This window comes from Syngnathoides biaculeatus, chromosome 4 (assembly GCF_019802595.1).
Source record: "Syngnathoides biaculeatus isolate LvHL_M chromosome 4, ASM1980259v1, whole genome shotgun sequence".
NCBI classification, from domain to species: domain Eukaryota; kingdom Metazoa; phylum Chordata; class Actinopteri; order Syngnathiformes; family Syngnathidae; genus Syngnathoides; species Syngnathoides biaculeatus.
The window spans coordinates 33,933,343-33,945,408 of NC_084643.1; the positions used below are offsets into that span (position 1 = coordinate 33,933,343).

At 42.6% G+C, this 12,066-nt stretch overlaps 2 protein-coding genes across 7 annotated transcripts in view; both read right to left on the reverse strand.

The window, feature by feature from the left end:
• Nucleotides 1-51: 51 nt before the first annotated feature.
• Nucleotides 52-4,894, reverse strand: rnf215 (ring finger protein 215). Its single transcript, XM_061816461.1, is given in 10 exon segments — nt 52-211; nt 1,302-1,404; nt 1,463-1,591; nt 1,653-1,769; nt 1,863-1,993; nt 1,996-2,087; nt 2,665-2,750; nt 2,871-2,942; nt 4,098-4,232; nt 4,332-4,894. Coding segments are annotated over 10 exon segments (1,107 nt in total). The 5' UTR covers nt 4,551-4,894; the 3' UTR covers nt 52-188.
• Nucleotides 4,895-6,542: 1,648 nt separating this feature from the next.
• LOC133499009 (protein unc-13 homolog B-like) overlaps nt 6,543-12,066 on the reverse strand; it is a 101,948-nt gene continuing 96,424 nt past the window's right edge. For all 6 annotated transcript variants that reach the window (XM_061816452.1, XM_061816456.1, XM_061816453.1 and 3 more), the window contains 5 exons: nt 11,803-11,950; nt 11,624-11,680; nt 9,992-10,072; nt 8,976-9,135; nt 6,543-7,767 (listed from right to left, as the gene is read on the reverse strand). In XM_061816452.1, coding sequence (XP_061672436.1) covers nt 7,485-7,767; nt 8,976-9,135; nt 9,992-10,072; nt 11,624-11,680; nt 11,803-11,950 — 729 coding nt within the window. In that variant the 3' untranslated portion in view covers nt 6,543-7,484. The remainder of the gene's footprint in view (nt 7,768-8,975; nt 9,136-9,991; nt 10,073-11,623; nt 11,681-11,802; nt 11,951-12,066) is intronic.

The following is a 12,066-nucleotide window of genomic DNA, read 5'->3' on the forward strand; positions in this document are numbered from 1 at the left end:
ACCTGCTGAGGTTTCCGTGATGCTGGATGAAAAAGCAGAAAGTATCACCAGCACTGTCCCGGTTGTGGGAAAAATCCCCAGAAGAATCGCTGTGAAAATGCAACAGTTTTTGAACCAATGGAGGCAGCAATGTGGTGTGGTCCTTAAAGTGTAAAAAGAAAAAAATTGGAGTGTTCCCACGATGACCACTAACTGTGACTGTGGATGGCGCCTAAGGAGGAAAAAGTCAGTAACTCAGACATGCTGGTTGCAGATGGACGAAAAATGCAACTTTGAACTGAAATGCCTGAAATACCTTTCACAGCAAAAGTTCATTGATTTTCATGTGTCCTGACATGATCAACACACGTTCCGAAATTTGGTGTAAATCTGACACACTGTTGCTCAATGCTAATATTTTTTAACTTGGTCCAGGGATGTTTTGTTTTTTTGTGGTGAATTATCAGTTGCCACATTGTAGGATGAGTCACAACTTTTGCAATTAAGTAAAGCAAATTTATTTGTATAGCAAATTTCATACGCAACATAACTCAATGCACTTCAAGTGATTAAAAGCATTCAAATTCATAAACATTTGTAAAAGTACAAGAAACATCACTGAAAAGCGGAAGTAGTCTTAAAACGCATGTGAAAAGTTTTTAATTGGATTTGAAAACGCACCCTTGATGTTGCTGATGTCACTTCTGTTGGCAATGTATAGCATTTTTATTCCACCATAATAGCTTGTATGTTGCATGTTTGCTTTGGACTCTGCACTCCATTATTTGACTCAAGTCAGTCGATCTCTGAGCCCTTCTCGATTTGAATGCCATTAGCATTTCTTTCATGTATTCAGGATCTAAACCATTTAATGATTTATAAAAGTATTGGACATTTGTCTATTATACAGTGGATTTTACACATCTCAGGTTTTTGTGAAATTAAAAAAAATGAAACCATGATAAATCATGTCAAAACTTGAACCACTGGGAGCCCATAGCATGTTCAGTTTGACACGTGCACCCAACTTGTGCAGTCGACAAAATGGGTCTCAAGCCTGATACTGACGCACCGGTTCTCGATCAAGAAATAACTTTAACTGGACCTGCCTGACAAAGTGACGTAGATCAAAAGATGCTGAAAAACTTGACATCATGCAGAAATCTTGAATTTTGTGAACAGCAGCAAAAGAAAAGTTCCGATTACCTGTGCAGGTCAGAGCACAGGTTCCGATTTGATTTTCCTGAGTCCTATCGTGAAGAAGACTGAAAGTGGTGTAAATCATACACCGGTTTCGGATGCAAATATTTTGTTGCACTTACTGAGGATGCTGCGCTTGCACAGTGGGCACGTGTGATGCAGCAGCAGCCAGGGGTCCACGCAGTCTCTGTGGTACTCGTGTCGACACGGCAACACACGAAGACACTGTGGACGTAGGCTTGTCACCCGTCTCATTTGCATATTGAAGTTGGTGGTCTCTTACCTGATTGTGGTTAAAAGTCTCCAGACAAACGGCGCAGTTGTCTGTGTCGTCGCGCCGCACTTTGGCCCTTTGGTAGGTTTTGGTGTGGAGTGAGGAGATAATTTTCAGAACGTCATGCTTGGGGAGAGACTGACAAAGACGTTGAGCATTAGTGATCAAATGACTGCTGTCAAATCCACACGGGATTTACCTCTGAGTTCCCGTGGAGCTGGCGGTTGTGGTTCTGCCGACGGGCCTGTAGGATGACAGCGCTGCTGAGGAAGAGCGCGACCCACAGGACTGTGTCCCACAGCTGCTGCAGGTATTTCTGACATACGCATACATGACAGAGCATTTTTTCCCCCCACCCTCGTACAAAATAACAGAAATGGAATTAATACATTCTCTCTGCTATATGTACCTGCACCTGTGAGTTTGTCTCTCCCGTGCAAATGACACCCTGCCACTCACCGTAGGGCCCCCCTCTGGAGCGCCCACAGCTCGACCACAGTGTCAATGTGGCCCCCTGCCCCACAACACACACTGTCAGCCACTGACTGTCCTCCAGGGGGTGCTGTGTCCAACACTCACCAGGTTGTCAGGTAGAATGTTGGCAAAGGTAATCTTAGCGGTTGCATGGAGGCCTCTGAGGGACACACCAAACAATTTGTAAACATGGTACCAATTGTCTTGTGTATTAGCACTTCAGCATCAAGCATTATTGTAGGAAAACTGGGCAAATGCATATTTCAATTCACAGTCTATACGCAGTCAGAGTCACAACTATTAGATGAATGTACAGATGCATAATGAGTCTTATATATGTAACTCTAGTCAATATCGGGGCTGGTGGGTTCTTGGTATCAAGGGGGCGGGGGGGGGGGGGGTCGCTAGTCTGAAACTAAGACAAGACCAAGACTTTTAGGACTCGAGTCCCGGACAAGACCAAGCCCTTCAAAATGTGGTGTCAAGTTTGATAACATGACTAATTACTTTGTATATGTAACTTACTTACACAGATTGATTTGACACAGTTGTGACTCTGGTTAGCAATATAGATTTTGTACTTAAATTTGTATCTTGAAATAATTTGCAAATGGTTTTGCTACAATAATGGCCTGCCCCAGACAAGCAAGGTACAACATGAAGCGTTTAACTACCGTAAATTTGCATGTTTGTATTTGACCATGTTATCATGCTAATATTGTAGCACATTAGCCTACCTGAGCAATGCTCCGATGAGCCTGGTCACGTTCTCCGACGTCTGGATTACGATAACCGGTTTGGAAAGAACTGGAGACAAGTCCATCTCAACCACAAAACAAACAGATATGTTCATTATCATTTTTATGTGAAGTTCTTCTCTTCTTATTCACAGTCTTACTTATGTACACACACACACACACACACACACACACACTCTGCATACTTCTCTGACTGAGTTTTGGTTGAGAGCCAGGATGATGAGCGCAGATGCTCCGAGCACCAACGCCCGCTTCATCTATGGGACACAAACAGACAATAATTTCAGGGGTGCTTCTGGAAGGGTTAGGCTAACCAGTTTATTGATGATGTTAGTCATGATTGGAAAAGTAGAAATAATTCTGAAGTCTATAAAACCGTTTTGTCTGGCAATTTACTGAAAAATGTATCCAAATGAATCAGGAGAATCTTAACATCATGCCACAAGACAATGACCCAAAACATACTGCCAATACAACAAAGGGCTTCATCATCAGGGGGACAAAGTGGAAGGTCTTAGACTGGCTAAGTCAATCACCAGACCTTAACCAAATAGAGCATGCATTTTACATCGTGAAGGGGAGGCTGAAGGGAGAAACCACCAGAAACAAACAAGAACAAAAAGAGGGTGCACTAAAGACTCTGAGAACCATTTCAAATGAAGAATGTAACAATTTGGTGCAGTCAATGGGTCGCAGGCTTGATGCAGTTATTGCAAGTAAAGGTCACGTTACCAAATATTAAATGTCCTATTTAAGTTTATTTAATAATGTGTTGTTGCTGTGTAAACAGTTTCACTTGAAAAGTGGGTGGTTTCCAACAAAGGATGCTTTGTCCAGAGTTGTTTAACGCATCCAGATGTAAATAATATGAAATACTGGTTGGAATTCTAACCCTAATCCAGTTTCCAAAATTAATACTATAATATAATATATATAGAAACAACATGCATGGTAAGTTGAAGACCGCATTGCAGTGTAGGTGGAAATGTGGGTCCGAATGTTTGTTTGCATGTGCCCTGTGTTTGGCTGGCGACCTGCCCAAAGATAGCTGGGATAAGCTCCAGCATGCCGCAACCATACTGAGGTTAAGCGGTTTGGAAAATGGATGGATAAAATGATGGTGCAGATTTCTGATGAAGCTGTAGCGCTTTCACTGTTCATAAACATTTTCAATTGACTCAAATTAATCAATTAACCTGTTCAAAACATTAAAACTAGTCAAATTTCCCCAATAATATTCCAAAACGAAAATATAAATGACAATTACCTCCTTCCACTTTTATTTTCCGACTTTACCCATCCCACCTTCAAGTGCCTCATCACACATTTCAACATTTTCAGTAATTCCACAGCATTATAGTTCCTCTTCGGTCCTCGCAAGCTAATTCAAGTATGGGTAGAATGTGCCTTACCCTGTTGACCACAGCCTCTGTGAAGGACTCCTGCTGCTTCCTGGCGGACACTTGGTGGTCCTCCACGGGCAACACGCCGATCCAAAGCTCCCTCTCCTTGTCATCTCCTCTCACCTGCGGCTCCGCGTCCTGAATCTAACAAAAAAAAAAAAAAAAAAAAAAGGGGGGGGGGGGGCTTTAATCCTTGCAAAGGACCTAATAACCCTCGTACAACCGTAAATGTGTTCCGCCGACCAGAACAAGTTCTCCCTCCAGGCTCTCCGGTTCCTTGTCGGCGTCCTCGTTCCTCTCTCCCCGGCCGGCGGTAACCACCTCACCGCGGAGAAAAGCGCCGCTAAACCGCTGCTCCGCGTACACCTCAACAACGGCGAGCCCCAGACGAGAGGGGGCCGCCGCCGCAAAAGGCAGCACCAGCCCCGGCCACAGAAACACAACCAGCGGGGGCGCCATCATGGTCCACCCCGACAGCGGAGAGGAAAAAGCGGCTTAACGATGTTTTTACCACGGAGCCGGTTAACTGTCAATCATTGCTTTACCGGCGTTATTATCTAATGCGACAAAATGTAAACCTGTGAATGACACTTCCGGACTACACCGGAAACTGCAGGAATAGTACCGTGACTTCACCTAGCGCCAATAAATATGACAAAAATAATAGTCCCCCGAAACAAGTACTTTGTCCAACGCAAGTATGAGATTCGTATAATAGACATATCCGATGTTTCTACTTTAAATTGTTCCACGGTGGCTTGCTAAGAATAGTAGAACGGTCTATCACTTACTTCCGGTTTCGTCAGGAGAAGAGTTCACGACTCGACTTCAACACAAATTGTACAATTACCTTGCTTTGAGATAAGAGTGACCTTACACGAGATTTTTGAGCTGTCGTTTGGAGGAAAAGAGGATTTGAGCTGCTTGGCACTCAAGGTTAAAGTAAAAGATTACTGTCAAACTTAACATAAAATAATTCCACATGTATTTGAAAAAAAAAACAATACAATTTTGCCTAAAAATCCGAGTTTATTGCTAACACAACAGAAAAAAAGCACCACTGTACAAGATTAATCCAATTTTCTAATATCTACGAAAAAATAGACCACACTACCTTCATATATATTTTATGTACAAAATTTTATTCCACCATTATATCACACGATTGGTTGAATGACTTACACGTCTTCATGTGTCATATTACATACGTGGCAAAATTGTTCACAATGTAAAGTTATTTTGTACACTATGTTCAAATACATGCTGTTATTCATTATCTTATGTACATGTATACAAGACAAGCTTACATTTCTTGGCACATTGTAAACACTCAGCATCATAAATGAACAGTTCAGCTATCTAATGTGGTTTTGCTCGCACTTCACGCACTGAAATCCAATTCAAAATGTTGAACTGAGACACTTTTAAAAGTGAGTTAAAACTTTCTTCTAATTTTGACAGCAGTTGTTGCAGTTTGGATGTAAGGCAGAATGAAAATGAGAATGTTGTTATATGTCCGTTGCTCGTCTGTCTTTTTAATTCCACAAGTGTTGTCAACAAGCACCGGTTTTAAGGACACCAAGTGAAGAAACTACCGGAAGCTTATTTGGCTCCTTACTACGGCCATTTTCATTTTTCCCCTTTTTTTTTTTAACAATTAATGATAATACATGATAATTCTTACTAAAAGGCTTTCAAAACATTTAAAAGCGCATATTTTGCATGTTTTTTCCCGCGTCAACAAATAGTTCAATGAAGTACCCGGTGGATAGACTACATAAGAGCACAGAATGAAGGTAACAAGCTAGCATTTATTTTCTAACTCTGAAATCAAAATGTTTGTAAACATCAGGATGGTAATTTAGGAGGAACGATTGTATTATTTTGGCCCCAATAAATTACTACAGGACTAAATGAGGACGATAGTTTGAGTGGTAAAATTCCAGTAGCTTTCAATTGTTGTTACTTGTAGTTCCTGAACTTAAAAGTACGACCTCTCTAGCAGAATCTTCTTTCTTTTAAAATCAATTGCCCGAGAACTACATTTCCTTGAACTTTTAGTTCTTGGTAACTGTTGGTGTAGTTCCCAGTTTCAAATGGACAGGGTCAAAGCCTACCTTAAAGGTTCCTGGAATTTTTGAAAGTACCACCACACCTTAGCAGCCTCTTTTTTGTTCCCAAAGAAGTAGTTCAGAACCATTTTTTGGGGGGGACAATACAATATTTCCTGCAGTCTTAACATATGCTTAGGTTCCAGAACCTTTTACTTCTTCCAACCTTTGCTTCTTGGACGTGAAAAGTACTAATCAGAAGTATGTGGCTCTCTAAAGGCTCCTGGAACTCTGGCAAGTACTACCTCCAGAGCAAAGTTCTCTTTTGGCCCTGCTCTATTACTCTGTAACTAAATTTAGACAACCCTCTCAAAGTTGCTAGTTCCACTCATCCTACAGTTAGAGGTACTTCCAGTTCTTGGTAATTGCATTTCCTGGTCTTTAGAGCTGTTCAAATATTCTGCACCTCTATAAAGTACTACCCTGCCCTTAGCAAGGTCTTCTTTTGACTTTGATAAATAGTTCTCAATAATTCTTGCAGGCCAAACACACAAAGCGTCTCCAAAGGTTTCTACTTCCACTGAAAGTTCCTAGAAAATATATTTCTTGGTAGTTGTAGGTCTGGGAACTAAACTGTTTTACTCACATTTGTTCAGAGACCGCCCGAGAGGTTCATGGACTTTGATGATGGTCTTCTAAAAACCCATTTTCAGACTAAAGTTCTAGGAACCTTTAGGTATTTGTAATTGTAGTTCCGGGAACTAAAAGATACAAGTAAGAAATGTTGGAAGGTCATCTTTTAGTCAATAAATGACCCTGTAAACCACGTTTCACAATACTTTCAATGGTTCAAATACACAAGAGTCTTCTAAAAGTTGCAAATTGCGCCTTATGTTTCTGGAATCTTTAGTTCTTGGTACTCGTAGTTGGTGGGCCTCTCTAAAGTTACTAGCCCACGACCGGGGTCTTCTTCTGGCCTCACTCAATAACCTCAGAACAACAATTAGGCAGTAATTCCTGCGGTCCAAACCCACAATGGTCTTCAAAAGCTACTGAAAAGTTCCAGGAGCATGAAATTCTTGTCATAAATACCCGTCAAATTTGTTAGTGAGCCAATGGTTCTGGCCACCTCCAAGGTACTGCCCCCTATTAAGGTTTTCTTTTAACCCAGATAAGTTACCCAGAACTACATTAGGGCAATAATTACCACAGTCCAAACACCAAGGTCGTCTAATGCCATGTGACGTTCCAAGATCTTTTAGTTTTCTGGTGTGCCCGGTTGCCAGAACCCCATAAAATAGTGTTCCAAAAGTGCCTAGTTTCGGGAAAAAAGCGAGGCCCGCGTTCACCTGCCCTCCTCGGGGGGCCGGGTCTCTGACTTGACCTTGATGAACTCCTTGGCGATGTCGTCATTGGGCCTCTGGGACAGGATGCGCATGACGGTGGTACCGGTCTGATCAGTGGTGATGCCCGGACCCAGAGGGCACCAGCAGATGCAGGTGCGGCGCTCTGCCACATCTCGGAGCTGCACCACGGCTACGCCCACCACACGGTCGGCGCGCCCGAAGCAGTAGTCCTTGACTGACGTGTGGAGCTCGCAGCACTCCCAACCCTCTTTGCCCAAAACGCTGACAAGGACGGAAACGCGATGTTAATGTACACATTTCACTACAGATGGTAGAATTCATTCATTCATCAACATTTCATCAATTCTGAAATTCATTTTTATAATCAATGAATCATTTCAAGACCTTTCATGACTTCAAATTGTCCAAATGGCTTGAAACCTTAATTTGAAACCCTAACCCTCGTTTATAACCCTGGCCTCGTACAATAAACCCTTTCAATCCCGAATTCAGGCTAAAACCATATTTTGAACAACAAACTTTTGTTGAAAACAAAAACCGAGACTCCAAACCATAGTGTGAAAGTCTTAACGGTGGCATGAACCCTAATTTGAAATCCTAAACCTGGCTCAAAACTAATTTTAAACACTGCCTTGTAATTCTTAACCTCATTTAAAACCCGAACCAAAACTTGAGAGCCTACTGTATCTTGAAACCTTACTTCATAACTATAATCCCGATTTAAAGGGCTAATTTGGTCAGAAATCCTGACTCTCATTTAAAACCCCAACAAGAAAACTTACCCGTTGCTTAAAACCCCCAACCAGGAATGAACCCTCGGTTGAAGTGTCTCCAAACCTTAATCTGAAACCCCAACCCTTGTTTAAAACCATAATTTAGCCCAAACCGGAAACCCTACTTCAAAACAATAACCCTATCGTGAAATTCTTCTCATCCTTTTAAAACCCCAACGTGAAACCCTACACCTTGTTTAAAACCTTCACTGCGGCTCAAACCACAGATCCGAAACCATAACGCTGGCTTGAAACCACAATCTGAAACCTGATTCCTTATCCCCTTAAGCACATACGTTAGAGACCCTTCTGATGGATGGAGAACACATCCATCCATTCTCAATACTGCATATCCTGTTCTGGGTCTGGAGGCACTGGCGCTTATCTCGGCTGAATTTGGGCGAAAGGCAGAGGACACCCTAAACTGGTCGCCCGTCAGTCGCATCGCACATATAGACACGAACAACCACTCGCAGTCACATTTCCACTGTCACTGAGTGGGAATCGAACTCAAACTGCCCGCACCAAACTACTAACTACACCATCAGGAACCGCTTGATCTGAATTTGAAAACGGAAGCACCCCCCTATTTAAAATCCTAATTTAAAGACCCAATGCTTGTTTGAAACCCCGACCCAGGCTCGAAATGTACACGTATATTATAACGTCATGAATGTACGTGATTGTGTGCCTCACAATTGGAAGCTCTCGTTGAACTTTGCGCTCCAGGTGTTGTTTTTGGACTTGGTGGTGAACTTGCGCTTCTTGTCTGCTAACGCCGGTCCCAGCAGCGAAATCTCCACGAACGGACGGAACATTCCGGACGTTTGCCAGCGAATGTCGTTCACGCTGATCACTGAAGGACGGGAGCACAGTAAGTAACTCAGTTATTTCATAAAGTGTGGTAAATATAAAATGCAGTAAGTAGTGGACAGTGATTGTACAATATCCCAATGCATTACTCAATGACCAATTTTAAAAACTAACTTATTTCCTAATAAGTACAGTGGACCCCCGCCATTTTTGGGGGGGACTGGGTTGGACCGCCACCAGCAAAAATCTGGGAAGAATTGATGCCCATTGCATTGGGGAACAATTTTGGGGGAAAAAAGAAATCAGCTGAGTTAGATTCATCCATCCATCCATTTTCTTCACCGCTTATCTTCACGAAGGTCGCAGGGGAGTGCTGGAGGCTATCCCAGCTGTCAACGGGCAGGAGGTAGGGTACACCCTAAACTGGTTGCCAGCCAATCAGAGGGCAAATAGAGACAAACAGCCGTACTCACAATCAACCAACGCAGGCACGGGAGAACATGCAATCTTCACACAGGTGGGTCCGGGATTGAACCCGGGACCTCAGAATTGTGAGGCCAATGCTATACCAGCTGAGCCACTGTGGCGCCGAATTACATTCAGATGGGTAAAATTCCACTGATTAGGAGTTGTAAGACTTCAAGAAAAAATATGTGAAATTGGTTAAGTTGCAACAGAACAAGTAAAATGCAAAACTTGTGTGTGTGTGGATCCGCCACGCTGTTATCCTCATCTTTTCATGAATCACGCCAACACGTTAATGACTTCACGGAGATTTCATACATCAGCAGTGAGATCATTTGCTGACAACGAATGACGTTCCGATACTCTCTTCCGGATTTACTCCCTGGGCTGCTCGACACGCTTCAAAGGCTCAGCAGGATTTTGTCCATCGCTACCTTTAACGTTGACTTTGCGTTCCTTGGTAAGGACGTCCACCTGTAAGACGACTTCTCCAATTGGTTTCTCCACTCCAAAACCTCACACAAACACAAAAAGTCAGTTTAGGCATCAGCTCTAAGTACTATTGGAAGTACTCCATCACATACACACATGAGTAACTCCATAAGCATCTAGGACATGGGAGTTTTATCTGGACTTGACACATTTTCATTGTTGGGGTAACACCCGGGGCGCCCCTCAAAACACAGCAAAGGGAACATTTACCATTTATTACGTTTGCTAACCTGCGAGCTAGCGAGCCGAGCGCTGGAGAGAAAAAGCTCACTTGACTGGAGCAACATCTTTCAAACCTCTGCGCTCGGAGTTCTGTTTGTGTTGACTTTTATGAACTACAACCACCAGGTTATCAACATTCAGGGGGTATTTGACTTCAGCGAACTCATATTCGGCATTATTGGAGTACCTGGTGGAGGTGTCACATCACAGTCCAACAGCTCGAGGGCAGGCCTGAGTTTTCAAACATTTTTTTTCTTTGCCAGGTCAAACCTTATTCAGATAATACGTCTTTTGTCACATGTATTTTTTTTCCCTTGCAAATTCCTTCTGCCGGTTTGAGTATACCACTTAGTGGAGCGGTTTTGGCCCATGGACCATATGGTTTTAACCCCTGGCTTAACGCATCTTTAAAAATGAACCCAGGGTCCAAACTACAACCCAGATGTAAAACGCTAACCTTATCTAAAACCCTGACCCAGCCTTTTGAAACGCTATTCCTGTTTTGAACGCCTGAACCTTGTTTGAAATCCTAGTCCTGACCCAAAACCTTACTTTGAAAGATTAACGCTTGTTTGAAAACCTAAACCTGGTTCAAAACATTAACACAGTCGTGAAACACAAACTCAAATTTGGAACTTTAACCCTGGCTCAGAACCCTACCTTGAAACCCTAATGCAGGACTTGAAACCCTATGGGTCAAAGCTTTAACTTGAAACCCGAACACGATTAGGTTGAAAACCGTAACTCTCGGTCCCTAACTCTGAGTAAAAATCCTAATCCTTTGAAATGCTAAACAAATCTTTAAACCCTTACCGTGATTGAAAACTCTTCCTTGAAACCGTAACTCTTGTTCAAAACCCTAATGCAGAAATCCTTATTGAAATCGCAAACCCTTGGATTGAAATCTAAACATAAAACCGTAACTCTGAGTCAAACGTATTAAAAGTATAAAAAGTATTGTTTAGAACTGATTTTGAAATCCTAACCCGTGCTTGAAACCCTAATCAGAAACTTTTATTATGGCTTGAAACACTAATTCAATAATGTCAATTAGTGCTTATGTAACAGTGTACAAATTCCTCGTTACTGTCCTTAGGTATGATGTTGACGCGTCTGTGCTTTGTTATTTTTATATCTGCCGTACTCTACAACGTTCCCCAAGTAAAATGTATTCTTTTACCCAATGATATATTTCCCCCAACAGTCTTTGCTACTCATTAACATTACTACAAGGTGACTTTACTTATTTTCTTGTACCTTAACGGAAGAATCACATTCAGGTAACTTGATACAAGACAAACATTCAAGATTGACAGATGACATCATTCAGGGGGCGGGACTTGAGAGCTCACCTCGATCAGGTCGAGTCTTCTCATTGGGTGTGATTCGAATGCCCAGGCCGTTGTGCACTACAAACACACACACACACACACACACACACACACACACACACACACACACACACAGATACAGTTTAAACATGCAATTTGTTAAGCGCTAGGCGGGTGGTGTGTCGTGCTATGGTGGTCACCTTGTTGGCGTTGCGTGCTGACGAAAGTCCGAATGAGAGCGTCCGTGCTCTGGGAGTAAAGTGACAGAGCGTAACTCAGCGATGACAACTCGGGACTTTTCTCCACAAAAGATTTCTTCAGGCCGTTTCCACCAGCGTGGAAATATTGCTACGACAACAAGAGGATTACGGTAAATTGATTATTCATTTATTCATTCCGTTTCCACACCGCTTATCCTCACTGGGGTTGCGGGCCTGCTGGACTGTATCCCGGCTGACTGTGGG